Source organism: Sturnira hondurensis, unplaced genomic scaffold (genome assembly GCF_014824575.4).
Source record: "Sturnira hondurensis isolate 20B ecotype Veracruz unplaced genomic scaffold, ASM1482457v3 Scaffold0015596, whole genome shotgun sequence".
Taxonomy (NCBI): Eukaryota; Metazoa; Chordata; class Mammalia; order Chiroptera; family Phyllostomidae; genus Sturnira; species Sturnira hondurensis.
The window spans coordinates 25,214,439-25,236,908 of NW_028088227.1; the positions used below are offsets into that span (position 1 = coordinate 25,214,439).

General features: G+C 59.1%; 1 protein-coding gene across 7 annotated transcripts in view; it reads left to right on the plus strand.

Moving 5' to 3' along the window:
• The first annotated feature begins 509 nt into the window (after positions 1 to 509).
• Positions 510 to 22,470, plus strand: part of EVA1C (eva-1 homolog C) — a 47,382-nt gene continuing 25,421 nt past the window's right edge. Inside the window, exon 1 of one of the 7 annotated variants that reach the window (XM_037065272.1) lies at positions 510 to 1,089. In XM_037065272.1, the coding sequence (XP_036921167.1) occupies positions 888 to 1,089 (202 nt within the window). In that variant the 5' untranslated portion in view covers positions 510 to 887. The remainder of the gene's footprint in view (positions 1,090 to 22,470) is intronic. The other 6 variants (XM_037065268.1, XM_037065267.1, XM_037065266.1 and 3 more) reach the window with 6 other exon arrangements.

The window sequence follows — 22,470 nt, forward strand, 5'->3', positions numbered from 1 at the left end:
GCGGCCGTTGATGTCGGTCCGGTGTCAGGTCCTCTAAGAGCTGCGCAGAGCCAGTGCCCAGAGGAAGTGTGCAGTCAGCCGGGGCCCTGGGAGACCGGCTCCGGAGCCATCTGACACGCTTTGACACGCCCATCCTCTCTCCGGCGCCCCCCCCCCCGCGCCGCCGCCCCCGTCGCGGCTCATTCCCGTCCTACTGCGTAAACTTGGACAGCGATCGGGGTCTCAGTCTCCTCCTCCGTGAAATGGGGGTGACTACGTGCTTGGTGATTCTGCAAGGGTCGCAGGGATGTCCATGTCTCACCTCTAGGACCCCACCTTCCGGCAGCCCCCGCCCGGGCCTCGGCCCCGCCCCGGGGCGCCCAAGCTCACCGCGCGGCGCTGGCTCCAAAGTGCGTCACGGGCACCGGCCGCCCTGCTCCCGCGGCCAGGGCGAGGCTGGCACCAAGCCAGCGCGGGCCGGGCCAGGGGTGCCAGGCCGGCTCAGGGGCGGGGACCCGGAGTGAAAGGCGCTCTAGTTGCGCAGTCCTCGGAGCGCTGTTGGGGGCACCCTCCACGGCGGGCATCGTGCCAGGGACCAGCCCCCCGCAGCCGCGGGGCGCAAGGAGCTACACTTTCCCTTCGGCCCCCCTCGTTTCCTCCCGCGCGGCGGCCGTAGCGGAGATTTCCTCTCGGGGAAACTACGCGGATCCTTCCCTGGGCTCCTCGCCCCGCCCCAGTTCTCCGCCCCCTCCCCTTCGCTGGGGAGCCGGTGCGGGCAGAGCCGGGGAAGTGGCGGGGGGCCGCGGAGCCACCGGCCACCAACTCGCCCGGCCATGTGACGCAACCCTCAGCCCAGTAAACCCCGGCGCGTCCTGGGCCCGCTGCCGCGCCCCGCCGCGCCGCGCAACATGCTCCTGCCCGGACCCGCGCGCCCACCGCCCGCTCCCCAGCCGGCGCAGCATCCCGGCCTCCGCAGGCAGGTAGAGCCACCCGGGCGGCTCCTGCGCCTCCTCTGCTGCACCGTCCTGGTCTGCTCCAGAGAGATCACGGCGCTCTCGGACTTCTCCGGTAAGAAGCGTCCTCCGTCGCGATGCGCCTTGGCGCGCCCAGGTGAGCCCCGGGCCAGGGGCAGTCGCCCGACGGGGCTCGCCAGAGTTGGATTAAAGTTGGGGTGCGCTCATAGCCAGTTTTCTTGCCTGTTGCCAGCCCTTAGCGCATAGGTGGCTGCGTGTGGGGTGGTGGCAGGGGCGCTCCGGTGGCTCTACCTGCCTGTGGAGGCACATTCTCCACCCCCAGATGGAAGGGTGGGTAATGGACTTGGAGTTTGTCCCCGTGCTGTTGACCGCGACCTCCCAGCATCAGCCGCTCGACTCTGATGGATGCCTGTAGGCTGGAGGCCCTGAGCTCAGCCTCCAGCTGCCCAGCACTGGGAGATACACGTGCTGTGGTCGGAAGGGAGCACTGGGGGTGCCGCCCACACAGTCCCCTGCACCCTGGCCAGTCTCTAGGCACCCACACAGGGAGACAAGCCCAGGGTTCACCTGACCTGAAGTCTGTGCCACCTGGCCCGAGGAAAGCCGAGGGATGGAAGGTCGGGTGGAGAGGTGAGCAGCAGCTTAGAGAACAGAGCCGAGACTCAGGTGACATGAGCACTTTCTGGGCAGATGACAGCTACCGGAGCTGCCTTCCGTGTCCCCCGCTGCCCTTGCCTAGCGAACCGAACATCCTCGCAGCTGTGACCGCCGTGGTCTCCCTCTGGCCAGCCTTCACCCTTTGCCAGCTCAGGGGGCTGTGCTGTGCCCCATCTCCCAAGTTCCAGCATCTTCTGCGAGTCCAGGCTTTGCACGTTCCTGGGGGGCCCTGCCTGCAGGGTCTTTTGCATTGAAAGTGTGGGGACGGGAGCCAGCCCCCAGCCCTTCTGTGCAGTAGACTGACCAGTATGTAGCAGAGAGCACTGGCAAACCAGAGGCTGAGTTGGGTTTCTAGTTCACTTACAGAGAATGTCATTGTTAGCCGAGAGCTCTTAGGTCAGAGGTTCCTTTCTCTGAATATTTAATATCAAGGCAGAGTTTCTACTGAGCAAAGGAAGCCAAGATATGCCTATTTGGCAAGCAAACCGTCGCCTTTAGAATTGAACACCACAGGGTCGGAGCGCCGGGGTGAATGTGCTAGGGAAATGCTTTTCCAGTGCTATTGACTTTTTTTTTCTGTAATAGAACTTTCTTGGCTGCTAGAAAAGGTCTCTATTTGCTGACCTGAGCCATGGAGAGCAGTTCTGAATCCAGCCTCCTCAGGCTCTGCACGCAGTGAGGGAGGAACCGAGAGCCTCAGGCCCTTTCGGCGACACTGTTGCAACTGAACAAATATTGCTTTAGGTGAACTGCTCTGTAGCCGTTTGATTGTTTGCACAGATTACGGGCACTTGTGGCGTCTGGGGTTACCACCCCAGCTTGGAAGTGTCCACATGTAGCGACTGTTACAGAGGGTGAACTTGAGCTGTGGAATGGGGAGGCGTGCCCCAGGGAAATGAATGCTTTGATGCCAGTTTCCTAAATGACATACATGGGAAAAGGAATCTCCTCCAGCTTTCGGTGGGAACCTCCAGCGCAGGATTTAAAACTCCCGGCCGGCGGTAGGGGGCGGTATTGCTGGATTCATCCAACGCCCTCGCTCTCCAGAGACCTGCAGGCTGCGGAGCGTCAGGGGGCCTGGGGGGGGGAGGGGAGGGGGGGAAAACCAACGTCCTCTGGAACCCTAGACACACTCAAGTTGGAGTCTAAATCCTATGTTGCGTGGCATCACGAAATGCTAGAAAAGGCTTGGGGGGAAATGCAGCCTCTCAAAGCTGATTAATTTGACCTGAAACTTAACGAACCTTTAGGGGCCTTCTCACCACGTGAAGCGCAGCCTTGAGCAAAACCCCTAAGCTCCAGGGACCACAGGCTGAGTGTCCAGTAGAGTCATTTAGCTCAGGCAGTGGGTCTGGGTCACCTGACTCCACCCCACCCCCACCCCCTCCAGGGGCCTTCAAGCCCGGTGCCTGCTCCCCTGGGGACAGGCTGCCCTGTTCCTTCCTGTGAACTTGGACATGTGAGTGTGGCTGTGGCCTCTGCCCCCGAGGAGACTTACAGCTGTAAATCCACGCGGGAGAGCAGCGTGGGCAACGAAGACATCTGTTCTTACAAACAAGGGGATGTTGTCAGACACCGAAACTGGGGGAGGCTGGGCAAGCTTGGGACCCCTTTCACCTTGAGAGGAGGGGGTGGAGGCAGGACGGCTCATCCACTTAAGAGAGAGTGCTGGGACCCTGGCTGGTGTAGCTCAGTGGATTGAGTGCGGGCCTGTGGACCAAATAACTGAGGTTCGATTCCCAGTCAGGGCACATGCCTAGGTTGCAGGCCAGTTCCCAGCAGGGGACCCACGAGAGGCAACCATACATTGATATTTCTCTCTCTCTCTCCTTCCCTTCCCCTCTAAAAATAAATAAATAAAATCTTTAAAAAAAAGAGAGAGTGCTGGGTGTTGAGGGCCTGGGGTTGTCTGCGCGGCACAGGAGGTTTGCAACGCAGAGTCTGGGGAAGTCACTTCAGTCTTTGGGGCTCTGCTGGGGCCTCCGCCTGGGTCACTGATTTTTTTTTTTTGCCCTGGGGATTCATTCCAAGGCTACAGGGTGCCCCTGCCCCGATGTGCTCGTGACCTGCGCTGATGGCCTCTAAGCTTGCTGGGAGACAGCCTCCCCACACCCCTCCTCCCTCCTCCCTGAAGACACTGAGGTGCTGCCAGGGCCGCTGGAAAGCCACCCAAAGCCACCCACCGTCACTGCATTAAAAACACATCCCAGGGAGGCCTTGGCAGTTCACATGGAATCAGGGCCTCAGGTCCCTAACTCTGCTCTCAGGCGGGCAGAGTTAGGGACCTGGGCGTCCGTCCCCTTTCCCTCTGGGCGTGGGCTCTCTGCTTTGGACTGCATTCCCACATTGGGGATTTGGCTTGAGAGGTCAAAATTGATCACAGATTGAAAAGAAGGAGAAGGAAAAGAACTATAGCATCAGCATTGCCTTTGCCCAGACACAAGGCAGGGGCTCGGGCGAGAGGAGGAAGGGGTTCCGTTTGGTTCTGGCCGTCAGAGGCAGGGGCCCTCTCTCCACCTTTGGCCTGGCCTCCGAGAGTGATGCTTTGCTGTGTCCCTGCACTGAGCTTGCCATCTCTCTGTTGTTGTTCAGGTTTTTGGTGGGGTTTTTTTTTGGTGGTGGTTTTAATCTCTGTTTTCTCTCTGGTGAGGACAGGCAGGGTCTTCTCTCCCTGCTTCTTATTCTCTCTCTCCTATTCCTTTTCTCTCGTCCCACAGAAGGCCCAAGTGATGGATGGGCTTCGGAGTGGGTGGGGGTGGGGGAGGAAAGTGTGGGAAACAGTTCCCATTCCCACTCCATGGAAGTGGTGAGCGTGTGTTTACACGTGGGGCATGGCCAAGGATGTGGGAAGCGGAGGCGAGGAGATGAGGACCAAGGAGAGCAGGTGGCCGTCAAAACCTCCCCTGTCCCGAATGTCCCCAGACCTCAAACCAAGGTGACTGCACGGTGGCTGGTGCCCTCGTCCCTGCCCGAGGCAGCCGCAATGAGGGGGGCTCTTGTTAGCAGACCTCCGCAGTCCGGCAAATAAAGCTGGCTCCTCAGGCTTCCAACCTAGAACTTCAGAATGTAGAAAGATGGCATTTCAGTTGATCTCGGGTGAGGGTGGGGACTAGGTCCCTGTAGGGGGTCAGAATTGCCCACCGAAGGGGCAGTGAACCTCCCCGGTCTGTTAAGCAGCAGGCCCCAGCCCTGGCTGCCTGCCAGAGCGACCCCCGTGTCTAAACCAGTGGGGGCAGCTCAACACCCCCAGAGCCTGGGACTCCCCCGGTCTGGGGAGGGGCAGGCGCTGGCCTCTATTTGAAAGGCCCCCCGGGCCCTGCCGGTGCCAGCCAGAGTGGAGAATCCGGCTCTCAGGAGCATCAGCTCAGCCATGGGCACGTGGGTGTGACCGGTGTCCCTTCGCTTCTCCCCTGCACTCACCACCAGGGAGACCAGGGTGGCACCGTCCCAGCTGTGCACTTGTCACTGCACCCCATCACACATGTGCACACACATGTCACCTCGTCCCTTCATTCAGGGACTGTCTTCACTTTCAAAGCCTTTATGGTGTGAAAAGCCAGCTTGAACCAAAGACTAACAGATCGGACATTGGGAGGTGTTGTCCGGCCACCACAGAGGACAGGGGAGGACCACGCGCCTGACCCTGCCAGGCTGTTCCTGGGGGAAGGAACCACGTTGGGACAGTGACCTGTGGCAGAGAGCAGTCGGGCAGGCGAGTGGTCCCACTGGCAACGGCTCCTGGGAAGGGCAGGCTGGCGAGGGTTTGGGGGAGGGAGGTGAGGGGGAAAGTGAGCATCGCGTAGCGTGGTGCCCCCCCCAGGAACCTGCGGGGCTGAGCGTGAGGCACAGGTTAGCATGAGTCCCGGCCTCAGAGTGGTGACCTGACCTCCCGAGGTGGCATGGGTGCACATCTGGGCACCGTCTGTGAGCTCCTGGGATGTCCAGCACGTTTCAGCTGCGCACGGAGCGGACTGACCTTGACCTTTTCCGGTTCCTCCCTTCGGCATCTTTGTCTCTCTCTCTGCAGAGAGGAGGCCTGCCCATGGCCACCCCGTGGGTGCAGGAGGGATGGGCTTCAACTTCTGTTCTTTTCTCTTTTCTTTTCCATCTTAAAAGGAGCTGTTTTTCTTATGATTAACATATAAATTGACAGTATAACAGTACATAATTTATAAGTAAATGTACCTATGTTAGAGATGTGTTCTCAAAATGTTCTTACTGATGGGTTCATCATTTTAAAGATTTAGAGGCCAGTGGACTCCCTCAAGTCACGCGGTCAACACCTTCAAAGTTCTTGAAAAGGCGCCCCTTTGGGGTGATGCCTGTGGGACCACTTCTGTTCTCTGGTAACCACCTGCCCCCTACCTTGCCCCGACTACCCTCCCACAACTGCTAGGGGAATTTAGAGGCAGGACTCGAACCCAGCACCCGTCTGGTTTCACAGATCTGTACCCTTATCATTCAAGCTAAGTAATGACCCTGGGAGACAGGGCCAAACCAGCTCTGAAGTTGTGTGATACCAGGTCACTATTTTAATGATGCTGGTGTGTTTGTGGCTTTCTGGAAGGAAATAGCCTTCCTTAATAATGTAAACCGAGACACACTGAGATCTTAGTCCTGGAAGGAGAACCTGAGATGGGAGGGGTGGCCGGCCATGGGACTAGTCTGTTCTCTCTGAGCTTCTCCTTCCCCCGAAGGGGGCGGCCCCTAGTTCTGCCAGCCCTTCGCCAGCCCCTCCGTCCGCACCATCTCAGTTAAAACTCTGGCCCGGCGTAGACGGTGACTTCTTTACTCGGCTCCCCTCCGCACAAGGAAGAGAAGTGGGTGGGTTAAAAACACTCAGGGTATCAAGCCCACAGACCCATGCTGCACCAGGCACAGGCCTGAGAACTTTGTTTACTGACTCACTCAAACCCTCACAGCCCTACGAAGGGGCTACTATTACAATACGTTGGAGAAACGGAGGCAAAGAGAGGCTGAGTAATTTTGGAGGCTTTGAACCCAGGCAGACTGACTCGTACTAAAACGAGTAAGTTACGAGTAATTTAGAGCGATGCCAACTCTGCGATGCTGATCTTTTCATCTACGAGCCCCCTCCCCCCCCGACTTACCGGTGTCGTCCGCCCCACACCCTGTCCGAAGCAGCACCGGGCAGCCCCCAGGAACTGACGACCGGGTAGAACCTGCAGCCCGTTCTGGTCACTCGGTGAAACGGGCATTCTGAAGTCACGTCTCCAACAGAACACCGACGGCTGCTGAGTGACAGGCAACAGACACTCTCTAAACGCAGGAACGAGTAACCAAATCCAAGGCCTGCCCGAGGAACAAAAATGAAGGGGACTCCAGGCTGAGCACTGGAGAGGCCAGCGGGCACCGACCCTGTGGTTACACGGGGGCCTTTCGATGGCCTTTACAACCAGGATTTGACAGCACCACGAGGGCGAGAGACCAGGCTTCAGACCAACGTGCAGGGGGCCTTGGAATGAGGATTCCTATGGAAAGCCAGGACCTGGGCAGGACAAAACACTCATAAAATGGTGGGGGAGAAACAGATCGGCCTTCTTGCCCAGAAAGATGCAAGGAAACTTGTCTCAGCCTGGGCTCAGGGCTGCAGAAAAAAACAACACCCCCCTCCCCGAGAATACGTCACCGCAGGCCTGCCTTTTTAGCGGCCTGGGTTTTGAATTCACATTACCCGTACCAGGAAATCCAAGCTGAGAAGCTGGCCGGGTTGTCCCAGGTTGGGTGTGCCCCAGGGCCCTTGGCAAAACCAGACACACAAATACCCTCTGCATAGAGACGTCACCAACACAAACCCCGCAAGGTTCTTAGAGGTGAAATCCTGCTGCTAGGAACACTCGGTCCAAAACTGCTGTGTGTGAGCAGCCGTCAGCAGTAAAAATGGCAGTAAAAATAATGGAGGGAATTTAAAACAAAAATAAATAAGTGAAAGAGGGAATCTGAAACACGAAGGAGGAATGGACGGCTGCAAAGGAGGAGTGGGCATTTTTGGAAAATTAGCAAGTGTGTCCACTGACCGTACTAGCACTGCTGTGGTAATGGCAACTGCGGTCACGAAATCAAGAGCTGGATGGACAGAGTAGACTCCTCGGAAGAGAGAAACCGTGAACTGAAGTAAAGCTGGAGAAATGACCCAGAATGCAGCAGAAGAGGGAAAGACTGAAAACAGTACACAGAGAAAGAGGTTTATGCGTCACGGAGGAGAGAGCGAAGGCTGAGCAATTATCAGCGTTCTAGAAAGAGAGGCCGGGAAAGGGAAGGGGAGGCAACCCTCAAAGCCATACCATCTGGGAGTCCGTTTTTAAGAATTAGTGAAAAATTTAGATTCAGCATTCTAAGCAAGTGAAATGAAAATAAATTGATGCCTATTTTATTAAAACCATAAAATACGAAAAACAATGTGATAGAATTAAAATAATCAAAGAGAGAGAAACATTATGTATAAAGTTTGCAACAACAGTGAGAGCTGGAAGCCAATCAAATATTTTCCAGTTTCTGAGGGGGGGGGAAGCAGCTATCAATGCAGAACTGTATACCTAGCTAAACTATCTCTGAGAGCGGGTGGCTGTGTTCACTGCGATGAACCCTCACTGCGAGAGCTTCTAAAGGATGGGCTTCGTGGAGAAGGATACCAAGTCAGGAGGAAAGACCGAGATATGAAGGAAGGAAGTGGTGAGCAAAGGTTCGGAGCAATGTCTCGTGCCCCTCACCCACACCCTGCTGTCTCTCTCCTGAGAGTGGGCCGTCCCTCCCCGTCACCCTGAGAGAGGCGCCTCTGCAACACCTCACCCTGTCGTTGGCTCAGCTCCAGCCGGGGGGACCCGAGACCCCTCCCCAGGGGACTGCCCGATGGGGGTTCCGTGTGAAAGAACAGGAAGTGTCCAGTCTTTTTGATGCCAGAGGCTGTGCTCCGTGGGGCCCCAGGCTACTTGGGTATGGGAAACGCCCGTCTCAGTGTGTCGTCAGTGGGCTCCCGGCCGCACATCACCGGAGTTGCAGGACGACTAACTGGCATGGCAGGTCGAATTCTCCACGTGGCTCCAAACGCAGAGCTCAGAAGCCAGGGCTTAGGGGTGCGTCTGCAGCCCCGCCCCCCCGCACCTACGTTTCAGCACAGCCGTGTCCTAGGCTCGCTCGGGAGGCGGCCCCTGAGCGCGCCCAGCAGGGCAGCATGGGGAGGAACCGGTGCCTCAGGCACGCCTCAAGCCGTGGGCGGAGCTGTCCCCACACAGAGCCAGGCAACGGTCAAATGCCAAACACAGGCCCCTGGATCTGAAGTGTGTGTTTGCAAACTGTCTGATTTCACGTCTGCCTGAGGTGTCCCATGAATACAAATCGCCTCATTTGGAGCTGGAGGGGCAGGGAGGAAGAAAACGAAGGAAATCTCCGAAAAGGATCTTTAACTCAGACGGGTATAATAGAATGTAATCCTGCTTCGGGTCTGTCAGCGTTCCTCTGATGATTGCGAATGAGCCTCTCTCCCCCTGCCATGTGGGGGCGGACTCGGGGTGAAACAGCCCTTTCCGCCTGCGAGGGCCTGCACCGGGCCTGCCCCCCACAGCCTGCAGGGCTGGGGTCGGGGTCTGAGAAGAGCATGCTCCCCCCCACCGCCCGTCTTTCTTTCTCTCGATTTAGGTTTTCACTCTTTTCGTGGGAAGCGGCTCCTGAAGTTCTCAGGCTCAGGAATCATGTAAATCAGTGCACCGCATGGTTCGGCACAAGCAGACGTGGCCACCAGCCCTCCCCTCTCCGCCCGTCCGATGGGAGACAGGTGGAAACGGGAGAGCGGCCTTGAACCTGGAGGCCAGTTTCTACAGCCCTGGGAGGCTGCGCTTAAGGAGTGCACATGGTTCTATCGGCCCTCTTGTATTAAAAATAGGCGTGCTGGGATCCAAGTTCAGGCTGGAACTCTGAGGCTGGAAGGCTTGAACACACCTGCCAGCGCCGACGAGGCCGAGGTGAGGGCAGGTCCGCGGGCCCCATGGCCTGGGCGTGAGCAGGGCCTGAGACTGCAGGCCGTAGGCTGCAGGACACTGCCTGGGTGGATCACAGTGCACTGTGCCTGGTGTTGCAGAGCAGGCCTTGTGGTCTGTTTGCCTCTTTAAACCCCAAGTTCAAGTGTGAAGGCCTCTCTTTTCTGATTTACCTTTCTTTCCTTGGAGCTAGGTACTCCAGGATTTTTTCCAGGGGGATTTTAAAATATATTGTTTTATGGCTCCCGAAAGCCATGAACCCACATTCTGAAGCAGAAGGTCTGCCTGTCTGTCTCAGACGTCTGTTTCTCTCCAGCTGTTCCAGGCAGGGGAAGGGGGCGGACCTTCCCCAAAAGTGCCAGGTGGTCCCGATAGCGTGGCTCTTTGCTCTGGGAAAAGTGAGCTCGTCCAACGTTTAGTCTGAAGCGCTGGCTTTCGGTCCAGGGAGATTTTGCGCCTCTCACCCCCCAGGATGTTTGGCAATGTCTGGAGGCAGTTTTATCGTCGCTGCCCCAGGGGACGGAGCGCAGAGATGCTGCCCAACGCGCTGCCCTGGGCGGAACAGGCACCACACAGCGTGCTGGCCCTTGAGCTGGGGCTGGGGAGCTCGGCCAGGCCAGCCAGCTTGCCTCGTTTTGCTTTCTACACATTTGGAGCCTGAGGAAGGGGGCAGCTTTTTTAAACACCAGAGTCGAGTTTGGCAAACCTGGAGATGTCCCCACGGTGCTCGCCTCAGGCCAGCTGGCCTAGTGCGGCCACACCGACTCTGCACACGCAGGCACACCAGCACACAGGCAAGCAGGTGCGCACTCGCACGGGCACGCACCCGCACAAGCTGACATTCGTGCGAAGGGTTGTGCTCCCCTCCGTGCCACATGTGATGCTGTCCGCAGAGACGTGTTCCCTCACAGCGTGCTCACTGTGCGGGGGAGTCCGCCCCGTGACACCTCCGTGTGGCCGTCGTCCCCACTCTGTGCCAGGTGTCACACACCAATCAGGGCGGGCTGAGCGCCGACGGAAGGTCCCTGTGAAGTGCCCCTACGCCCTGCTCCGAGGCGGCCAGCCCCAGGCCAGCCCCCCACTGCCAGAGCCTGCCGTCCCCAGCCCCCCACCTTCACACAGGTCGCTACTCTAATCAAAATATTTTTCTCTGCCAAACGCAGAGGAGATCCAGCGTTGTTTCCAGAAGAGCGAGCGGCACCGGCAGGAATGAGTGCGCTTGCAGAGGCTCGTGACTCAGTCCGTCTGAATCTGGGCACTTTAACAGTTTTGTTCAAAAAACCCACACCTCTACCGTGTGGCTCTTGACGCCCATGTAACCCACACCGGTCAGAACCGGTTCAGATTTAATGCTGAAGTGGGCGCCGCAAGCGCGCCCCGGGGGGCGCTGCTCTGCTCCTCACGCCCTCCCACGGCGGCCGGGAGAACGTGGGTCTGCAGACTCTGCTCACATCAACAAATCACAGCGCCATCCCTTCACACCCTTCCCACAAGGCACCGTGTTCCTAAGCAAAGGCCATTATGTCTTTGACATGACCGTGGCTTCCTGCGTTAGAATGAGAATGTCCTTGACAATGTATCTTCCTTATACAGAAACACACAGCACACACACATACACACATCACACATTTGACTGTCCATCCATCTCTTTCTGTGTATGTATGTAACAGACCCATGTAATGAGGGCGTCCTCTTGCAAGAGCTTCCCTTTTTACATTTAGAGAGAGGGGAAGGGAAGGGAGGAGAGGGAGGGAAACATCAGTGTGTGGCTGCCTCTCATGCGCCCCCTACTGGGGACCCGGCCCACAACCCAGGCTTGTGCCCTGACTAGGCATCAAACCAGCGACCCTTTGGTTCTCAGGCCAGCGCTCAGTCCACTGAGCCACACCACTCAGGGCAAGAGCTTCTCTTTTTGTCAGCACAGCTGTGATACTGCAGGACAGCAGTGACCGTCCCGAGTGCCTTTCCTCCCGGGAGCAGACGCCTTGATGACGGAGCGGGAAAGCCCTTCAGTGAGACAGTCCCTCCCAGGGGCTCCTTCCCGGGCGGCGAACGCCAGCTTTTCTCATCACATGGTCGTTTTATTGGCTTTCCCTCCGTGCTTCCGCCTGCTCTCATCAACACAGGCTGCACTGCGGGTTAAAGATCTTTAAAAAAAACCCACGGCACTGTAGCCAGCCCCGGACTCCCGGCCTGTGAACGCCGGGAGGTTCCTCACACGCTGCCCAGCGCCAGCCCACATTGAGGGCCCGGCTTTTAGCCAAGCCAGTCGTCCGGGTCCTACGCCCAGGGCCACCGGTCCTCCACAAAACGACCTTTACTTCCTCCTTCCTGCTTTCCAGAACATTCCCTTAAAGGCCTGGACAGTCCCTGGAGCTAAGGGTTTTCTTCATGGTGGGAAATGCAGCATGGAGACCCCACATGCAACTCAGGTCCCACCGGCCTGGGTCCAAGCTAAGCTGGACCTCGAACAAAAGGGTCCGCCCTGGAAATGGAGCACACGTGACCCCCCCATGGCCCCAGGTTGTCACCGCGAGGAAGGCCTGGCTGAAGGGGACGCAGAAGCTCACTGATCGCTCTGCCGTGTGTAGCGGACACACACGTGTACATACATGCACACATGTGCACACATGCCGAGGGGCCTCTCATCCTCAGAGGGCAGTCTGACGGAGATGTGCAGACCAAACCGGGACTGCAGACTCCCGTGGCACAGTGGGGAACGTTCTGGAACGTGGCCCCTCACCCACTGCTGTGAGGCCTCCAGTGAGCGTCCTCTGTGCGCCATCTGTCCACTCCATAGCCTGCGTCCTCTTTCTGGGGGAAGGGGAATAACTAGGTGGCATATGTGGTGTCTGGGGGTGTTGACCGAGAGCCTCACTCTCAGAACCGGGAGTGAGGGTGGAAATGGGTGTAACTGCCGGTACTCAGGCCAGCCTCGAGGCACGGGCGTTTCCCAGGAGCGCCCGTGCTTCTGCGAGCTGCAAGGGGGACATTCGCTGGCATCACAGGAGCCGGGGCCCCAGGAGCCGGGGCCCCAGGAGCCGGCCAAGCGGCTCTGGTTGCCGGCACCCGGAACCTTCCTCCACTGGACTGTCGCACAGCATCACCGGGGAAACAAGGCGCGAGGGACACTGTGTAGACTTTAGGACAGAAATAGGGTGCGATCCATGCAGGGGATGTTAAATGTTCTGGTGGATGCCTCAGCAAAAGAAGAGGTGAAACGTGCGTCTCCACGGCACGTTGTATCCACCCCAATGCACCCGAAGCGTCACCATCAGCGTCGACCGACACGTGTGACAACGATGGTGAGGAGGCGTGTGCTCTTTCTGGCTCACACAGACGGGGAGTCCAGTGCGGGTGTGACATGCACGGTGCAGCTCGGTGCCCAGCGGCCACGTGGGGCTGGGCCTCCAGGCTGAGAAGCGGTTTCAGGAGGCCAATGGGGGTCCAGAATTCTACAGCTGGGCAGAGGCCAAGGTCACAGGCCAGGGTGGGCGGGGCCTCAGGCCCCACCTCTTGGCACCGGCCAGGCCTGTCCTGGGGAGGGACCAGCAGCAGGCGCCTCCCTTGCCTCTTGGGAGTGTGGCCTCCCCAGCTGGTCTCCCTGCCGCTTGGACTGGGGTCCTCCTGTCCCCTCCAGCCCCTGTGCCTAGAACCCTCCCCGACTTCAGTCCTTGTGACTGGAGGGGGCTGCAGGGGGTCACCCCAACTGGACAGAACCTGCCACTGGGGCGTTGTGTGGACTGCAGGTTTGCCCTATGCAGACCCACTGTGGGGCCCAGGGGCCGCCGAGGGGTCGATGAGCCCCGTGTCTGCCTCCTTCTGCCTCAGCTGGGCACAGGGAGGGGCTGGCCAGGATGTCCCCAGCTTACTAGTGATGGGACCAAGATCAGGCCCAGAACCGTGGTCCTGGTTCAAGTCCTTGTGCTACCCTGGGATCAGCTCTCAAGAGGAGGATATGGAGGGCCTAGAAAGACCCCAGCCCAGAACCTTCCTTCACCCGACAAAGCCAGGGCTGGGCTGGCCACTCGGGACTCCTCTGGGCTCACCCTGGACTCTCCGTGGGGACACCTTTCAGATGGACAGTCGGCAGCAGCTCCTCCCGGGCTGATTGAATCTGGGGCTCTGGGCTGGGCCTGGGCTCTGGTGCTTGGAAATCCACTGGGGCTGTTCCACTGGGGCCAGGCTGGGGCCTGCCGGGCAAATGGCACACCTGGAAATCTCTCTACCTGTTTATGGGATGCTTACTACCATCACCTGGACACTTTTCCAGACACAGACAATTTGCGAGAATCTACGAGGACTTCTTTTGCACCCTCACTTGGGTTCCCCAAACCTTTCCATTTTCTCGCCTCCACTTAATTTTTCTGAGTTGCAGCCAAGACGTCCTTCACTCCAAAACGCAAGCCCGAGTCCGCTCTGACTTGACCAGGAACAGCAGTCAAATTGGGAGAGGAGAGGGGAAGGGGGGGCGGGTTCCGGAACCTGGAGCTTCAGCCGGGGACCTGGTCCACAGAGGGTGCCGCCAGCGCTGCGCCTGGAATTGGGGTGAAGTGACGGGGAGTGTTGGGCTGAAGGGGCTGCGGGTCAGGGTGGCACGGGGATGGGGGTGGGGGAGCCTTCAGTGTTCCTCCTAGAAGGGACCACCCTCTCCTTCCGAGCTGTGCCCTCCCGGCCGCCCTGTGTCTGCCTTTCTCAGTGATGGCGGGAGGGTATGGCTGACGCCCACTTCAGCCCTGGGGACTCTGTCAGTTAAAGAGAAGCCCAGGCTGACACTTGCTGTCACTCAGCTGTTGGTCACCTGTCATTACCTCTGGGTCAGAAGTGATTCTTGTCATTTCAGAGACACTAGACCTTCTTCCCCTTGCTGCTGGCTCAGAAGGCCGTTTGACCCCACAGGTCAAACCTGTGCCCCGTTCTCATTAGTCATTAAGGCTCGGTTCTCCTTCCCTCTCTGCATGGGGAGCAGGGTGCTGGGCAGGGCCCGGGGGCGGTGTTTCTGCCCCCCGTCTGCCCGCCCGCCGTGCTGGGCGTCCTGCGCCCCTGAGCAGTGGCTGGGCTGGGAGAGGTTTCCGCTGTCTCTGCCGCCCGCTTTCTGCCCATGGTTGTCTTTGGCTCATTCTCAGGACGTGTCACTTTCTGTCTTGTGTTCCCTCCCTGACCTCACGTGTTTTCCTTCCCCTGGGCTCCGGGAGAGATGCCTCACTGTTGAGCAGACTGTGGCCGCAGCACGCTGAAGCTCCCCAGACTCACACTGTCGCTGGGTGGTCTGTCCGCTCCTCCCACCTTCGGTCGAACCGGCCGCTGACAGACGGAGGTAACAATGATGGAGGAGGCCCCACCCCAATGACCTCGTCCCTGTGAGGAGGGGAAATTTGCACGCAGGTGCGCACGGGGGAACTTGTGTGAGACCAGAGTTCTGGCACCACGAGCTAAGGAACCGCCAGAGCCTCTGGGAGACCTGGGACAGACCCTCCCGGGGCCCTCGGTGCTCAGGGGGGCGGGGGGCCTGGGCGTGGCCCCGCGGACACCCCAGTTTGGGGCTCCTGGGCTCAGACAGTGAGGCCGTGCGCTGCTGTTGCCGTGCGCCGCCGGGCCGAGGTGCCCGTCACAGCAGCTGCAGGAGTGAGCAGAGCTGAGTTCCAGCTGCTTCGTGTCCAGGAGCCATTCGATCCCCACTCCTGCCCGCCGTCCCGAGATGTGTTAGTGTCACTACCTTCGTGTAGAAGCAAATGCATGTTTTTCTGCTTTATTTTATATTTCACAAAAACGTGAAATCGAGCACGAGAAGGACCCTTGGCTGCAGGAGCTGAGACCAGAGGGCAGAGTGATGCCTCGTTCCCCCAGGGGGGCCGGGGCGCACTCGGCACCTCAGGTGTTCCCCGCCTGGTGCACGTTCAGGGGTGGCCAGGAGAGCTCTGCACACATCGGTTTTGAGGCTTGTGAATATGTGTTAGAGAATTTGCAAGTACGGAATCTGGGAATCATGGGGTTCGCCTCTACCCACCCACGACACACCCGAGTCAGGTTTTTCCCGACTGCACCACCCCAAAGAAGCCTGAGAGCCCAGAGTGAGAGAAAAGGCCCTGGAAGGCAGTGAGCAAAGTAGGTGTCACAGGCTCGTGGTAACAGGTGTGACTACTCAAACGTCACGGTGGTGATGTCTCTGAGATAGGACAATGGATGAGACTGACAGGGTGAGGTGAGGGCAGACCAAGGTGCCCCGTGCAGAGGGGGCAGGGAGCTGGGAGAGTAAATGAGGGCCCTGGAGAATGAGGGGCATGGGCCCCTGGGGCCACTTGCCTGCTGAGCCTGCTGGGCTGGTTGGCCAGCCCTAGGCCGGTGCGCAGTGTGCTGGGGCCTCTGGTTCGGACGAGCGTGAGCACCGGGCTAGACCAGCCGTGGTCTTCACTCCCGCCTCCCTGATCCTGTGAAGGACAAGGGGAGGAAAATGCTGGCGGTTTCCTTAACTTAAGGCAAAACCGAAGAAGGGGTTCGTGCACAGACCTGTCCAGAATGCTCCCCTGAGCCCCCGTGGAGGGGCACAGCCTTGGGATCCCCTGTTCACACCTGTTTCAAGGCTCTGATAACTAACTGCCTTGGGAATGGCTGTACCCATCGCCCCTCAGGGGAGCAAAGCCCGCTGGCCCCAAGTCCAGCCATCGGGACGACACTAAACAGCTGTCCGAGGTTCCCCGAGCTACTCTCCCAACTCCGACCCTGGAGTCAGAAACAGTTTCGTTACCGTGAGCGGTGAAACCCTGCGTAATTTTCCAATTAACTGACTAAAGCCCCAATGCGTGCCCTGAAGTCTTCCTTCCTGCCAGGAACGTGTCCCGCGGCCCTTGATCGGCCCACACATCTCAGGAGTGGGCAGACGGCACCCAGCAGCCCGGAGCCCAAAGGCACCTGCCCGCCCCCACACCTGCGGGCCGGGCCCTCTGGTTGGTCAGCCCCCGCAGGTGCTTCTGAAAGTCTTTTGTTGGGGTGCGGATGGAGCCACCAGCCCAGTCAATGCCAAGTGGGAAAGATCGAGTGTAGATTTCATATCTGCATTTTAAGTGCCAGTAAAAAGTTGCATTAAGTTATCAAATGCACCGCACGCATACCTCTTTCGCCCGGTGGCCCTGAGGTTTGGGGGTCACTCTGCATCCCAAAGAAAAGAAACAGTGATCATGTGGGCGCTCAGGGTGAGTGGGGGTGACCCAGTTACTTTTAAACGGACCCCATCCAGACAGGCCTCACGGACGGAGTAGCTTTCTGGGCTTGGCACCCGGCTACTGACTGAGGCGTTGGTGCACAGTGATGGGATTTGAAACCTTCGATTGAAGGTGCTCCCACCAGACAGGTGTGTCCAAAATGAAACAGCGAGTGTGATCACAGGATGGTGATTTGGTCCAACACAGCGTGTTCCAAGAAGTGTTTTCAATGTTTATTTACTTATTTTTAGAGAGAGGGGAAGGGAGGGAGAAAGAGAGGGAGAGAGACATTGATGTGAGAGACACTGACCGGTTGCCTCTCCTGTGTACTCCCGGGGTGGGGACCTGGCCTGTACCCCATCTGGGAATTGAGCCTGGGACCTCTTGGTTTGCAGGACGAGGCCCTGCCCACTGGGGCCAGAGCATTTCCGCCCCATGGACCTCTCTCTCTCTCTCTGGGTCTGTGTATTTTCATGTGTGCTGTGAGTGACGGAGCAAGTCTCTTTGTGGGGTCTTGGAGCTGCTCTCCGAATGGCCTGGAGGTGGCCCAGGGGAGGCCTACTGGGCGGCGCCCCACGCACGTCTGTGAAAGCGCGGCCCTGGCGCCCACAGACCTGGGCAAACGACAACACGAAAGCGAACTTCACCTGTTGTCTCCCCAGGGGTCTTTGTCCTGAGGCCAAATCAGGGTGGGGTGGGTAGGGGGCATTTGGGGGCTCCTTGTCCCTGCCCCCAACTTCCCAAAGTTGGGGCTCCCTGTCACCTTATTCTCACGCACTCCACCGTGGTGGCCAGGTCGCCTGCCGCTGACACCAGCAGCACCCAGTTTCGGTGGCAGAACAGAACAGAGGGCAGCCTCTTGCTCAGGCCGTGGTCCAGCATCATTGGAAGACAGGAGTCTGTGTTCTGTGCAGTTCCTTCCCTCACACGCCTCTGTCACTCTCTGTGTCCCCAGAGTCTGTCCTTGTCCCTCATGTCTTCCACATGGGGCAACAGACAGAGACAGAGAGGGAGTGGAGCATCGCTCAGGGCGAGAACGGGAGGCCTGCAGGTGGCTGACATCACTCCTGCCCTCCTTCCACCAGCCGCCAAATTGCGGTGGACTGAAGAGTGTGCCCCTCCCTTGGGTTCCGGGAGACCATGTGTTGTCCCTGCCCCAGAGAGACGTTCGGGTCACCTCTGTCTTCCTTGAGGTGGTTTTGGAACCAGAATCTGAGCTCATCGCGTAGGAGTGCTAATAGTGACCCTCAGTTGTCCCTTCCACGGGACTCCCCTCGGGAATCTCAGAAACAGGCCGGTGGCCATCACTCTCTTCATACTCAGCCTTCTGGTTCACATTTTCGGGCCGAACCCGGGAGGGACCAGAGAAAGGGCTGCAGCCATGGTCCAAACTCTCTTTCTGATCTTAATGCTCCTGGGTATGGGGTGCCCCCCATGAGCCCTCCATCCGCTCGGAGGCCTGCCCTGTGCCAGCCACGCTGACTCACCATCGTCACCCTCAGGCTGCCCCAGGCCCTTGCCAATACTCTCAGCACACTGGGCAAACACAAAAGAAAAAACACCCTTTTCTGGAAAAGAACTTTAAACATGTAGCAACACCTTTGAGTATTTGTGAATAAAAGGGTGCAGTCTCTTATCTGCGTATTCATGGGGGGGGCACTTTATTTTTTTTTTAAAGGGGAGGCAGGCAGGGACAATAGAATTGAATTCCATTCTCTTCCCAGAAGCAGGGTTGTGAAACCGGCCCCTGGTGACAAGGGGACTTTAGCTCGGCTGCTGTGCTGCATCCAATGTGCGGAGTGACTCAGGCGGAGTCAGCTTGGGAACCCGGGACACCCGCGTGGCAGGCGGGGAGTGGGGGGCTTTGGCCTCGGAAGAGGAAGACAGGGAGAGTTTCAGCCTCTTCTGAACCTAGTAACTTTTTAAACCTTAACTGAATAGAAGAGTGAGAGAAAGGTGAGGAAGGGTGGGAGGGAGGGAGGGGGAGGGGGAAGAGATTCCCTTGGTCTCCAGTCCCAGCAGGGATGTTTCTGGGCTGAGGGGCGGCTGTGGGCCAGGCGCTTGTCCCCGTGCGGACCATCTCACGAGCCAGCGAAGCCCGATGTTCAGGGCAGCCAGGGCTGGTGGGGGCTGGCACTCGCTCCCGGCTCTGGTGATGGATCTGGGTGAGTTCGTGTCTTCGAGATTTACCAGCCCCCCCACAACCCCGAATTGTGCGAACATGTAGTGGAGGAATCTGCCAGGAAAGAAGGTATCTTGGAGGTAAATGCAAGCCGTATCCAGGCCCTGAGCCGTGGAGCTGAGGACGGGTCTACATCTTCCCATGCCCCCCGGAGTGTAACACGGAGTGTAAGACCAGCACATGTCCAGGCCACCGCGCCCACGTTCAAGGGCTGATCTCTGAACTGAGTGCACCTCGGATTCTCCCCGGGCAGCAGATATTTGCCCGCACACGGAGCACATGTGAGAACTCGGGCTGAGAGCGTGGAGAAACAAGGCACTTTCACTAACCCAGCCTGATGGGACACCGTCCACAGAGCACCGCCCACAAAAGGTCGCCTTTATGGAGTCAATCTTTATGAAGGGTCTCATCTGAACTGGCCAAGAATCCTCCGTGCTGGGGAGCTGAGGACTGGGGTCCGAATGTGTGTGCCCCCCACCCAAATTCGGGTTGTGAAGTCGTACCCCCCGAGGGTGATGGTTAGCCAGTGAGGCCTTTGGGATGTGCTGAGGCCCTGGGGGCGGAGCCCCCACGAATGAGGTGTACTCATCGCATCAGTGTCCCGAGGGAGAGGCCCTTCCCCACCCAGCGCGCCCAGGCTCCTCCACTGGGTGAGGAGGAAGCTGAGCAGGAAGCCGCCAGCTCCAGGGGCCAGACCTGTACCTGACCTTGCTGGTGCCTCGACCTTGGGCTTCCTGCCTCCAGGACGGTGAGGACTGAATCTCAGTTGTTCATCGGGTCTGTGGTCTTCTGTGACGGCAGACCAAAGGGTCACAGACACAAGAGAATTCAGCCACGGCGCCTGCAGGTTGGGAAGAGCGCCTGTGCTCGTGGGAAGGCCGGACAGCGTCCACCTGGGAGTGGTCAGCCGTTGTTGGCCCCTTGTTCAAGGTCGAGCTGGGCAGCCAGCTGTACCTTCATCCCAGGAGACGCCCCATGCAGAGGTTGTCTTCTCGGCCCTGACACGTGTCCAGTAGCCCCCTCCCCCGCCCCTCCCCTGCTGCTGTGGCCACCCCTGGCACGTGTGTCCGTCATCTGCAAGGTCCTCACCCCCAAGTGGCCCGAGGTGCCGCCTGCCCCTGCAGCTAGCAGGAGCGTGTGTGCCCTCTCCTCCCAAAGGTCCCGCTGGCCCGGGGCGGCCCAGGTGTCTTTTTAACTTTGGTCCTTCTAAATGGACTTGCTTTTTAAGAGCAGTTTTAGGTTCATAGTCAAACTGAGCAGAAAGTTCAAAGATTTCTCATACACCCCTGTCCCCGCCCCAGCGCGCAGCCTCCCCTGCTGTCCCCAGAGTGGCTCATTCGTTACGATCGATGAACCTGCATCAGTACATCACCATCGTCACCTGGAGTCCGTGGCCGACGTGGGGCCCACTCTCGGTGCCACGAGTCCTGTGGGTTTGGACAAACAGGTAATGGCAGTGTCCCACTGGGCACCTGCTCTGCCCTCCAACCCCCGGGGCTGCAGCCGCGCCCCCCAGCCCCCCAGACCCCGCAGCCACTGCCCTTTCCACGTCTCCACAGCGTTGTCTTGTCCAGAAGGTCCTATGGCCGGAATCGCTCTGTGTGCAGCCTCATCACACTGGCGTCTCCCACTTAGTCACGGGCACCGAAGGTTCTTTTGTGTCTTTGGGGACTTCGGGGCCCCCTTCTCTGTCGTGCTGAATGTGTTTCGTTGTGCGGACACAGCGTGGGTTTGTGAAGAGAGACTTGGGCTGAGCCGCGAACGCATTTACTGCTGGAAAATCTGCCTCGTGTGAGGACGGACGCCTGAGACAGAGTGCAAAAAGGGGGAGCCCTGTCTCAGGTTGCTGCATACTTGCCTTGAGCTTCTGCCTCCTGGGTGTCTCTGTCACAATACGACTGCGGCAGAGTGGCAGGGCCACCCGCCTGGAGTAAATGGCCCCGTGGAGGCCAAGCCCTGGCCCCTGGGGACAGACGGCCTGACACAGAGAGAAGGAAGGTGGTGGCCCCATTCAGTGGAAGTTCCTTCTCGCCCTGACTGGTCCATGGCTCCACCACCCTGCGGCCCCGTCCCTGAGTCTGTCTGGCTGGAGTGCACGGCCACACCACAGACAGGACACCGATGTCACGCTCCCAGGATGAGTTTACTATTTGGTCTGCCAGCCCACCAGCGTGTGCTGGTGGGGGTGGGTGATGGGCGAGACCGTTCGGACTTCGAGTTTGAAGCAATCTGAGTAGGGGAGTACCAGCCCGGGGTGCTGGCCCGGGGGCAGCCTCAGAGGGACCCCGTGCTCCTGGTGTGGCTGGGGCACGGTCCTGGGGTCCCACAAAGGACATTGGAGCTCTCCCAGGTCACAGCTCTACCAGGACCCGCCTGTGTCCCCTGCTGGACAGCAATGACCATCTGCCCAAGGCCACCTGGGGTCTCGGCCTGGGCCTGGCCCCTCCCGGAGCCTGGCAGGGGACCAGACCATGAGGATGTGGTCGCTCCGAGCAGGACTCCGACTCACATGTCTGCTGCCTGGCGTCATTTAAGGGGACCTTGCTTCTCTGTGTGGACCTAACGCGGGTGGGTGGCTGGTGTCTTGGCCGTCTGACTATGGCCCTCGTGTGTGTGGCCAGTGAGCGTGTCCTGTCGCACCTTCAGGGTGCTCTGGGCTGCCCGTGGGACTAGCCCACACCAGATGGGCTCGGGCCCTTTGACCCCGACCTCTAGGGAAAGCCAGGTGCTGGCTGGACTGGGCGCCTTTGCCGAGACCTGCGGTGCTGAGAGGGCCTGAGATCCCGCTGAGCCACGCACGCACAGCCGCCTGCGTGGGGAGCGGGCAGTTCCGAGGCTGTTGCCACACCCCACTCACCCCCTCGGGCCGAGGGCTGCCAACTGCCTCCCACACTCACCTCAGCAGCAGAAAGCCCCTGGCTGCCCTCCAGGCTGCCTGGCCGCCGACCTCCTGAGGTGTGAGGAGGAGGAAAGGAATCCACGTTCCGGCTGGACCTTCCTTCCTTCCTTCTGAGAAACAGCCCGGCCGCCCCCGCCGGCCCCCCGCCTGCCCTGCCCTCCCACTTGCGGAGGAGCAGCCGGCGGGGCAGGGTGCTGGGCTGGCAGCCTGGAATGAAGGTGCCAGCAGGGCCGCGAGGGCCCCAGTGCTCCAGGGAAGGGTCCTGCGGGCGTTGTCCAGCTCTCTGGGCTGCGTGCCAGCCTGGCGTTCCCCGGCTTGTGGCTGCATCGCTCGGTCCTCACGCGCTGTCCTGCTTCCGCGTCTCTTTTCCTCTTAGAAGCACATCGGTCACGTTGCGTCGCAGGCCCACCCTACCCGAGGGTGACATCGCTCGGCTAACTGCACCCGCAGTGGCCCCATTGCCAACTAAGGGCACGTTCTGAGGTCACTGGTGATCATGGGTTTCAGTGGACACTCCTTGATGCACAACCGAGCCCGCATCGTTCCTGTGCCCTCCGTTCAGAGCAGGCCCTCACCTCGGGCTGGG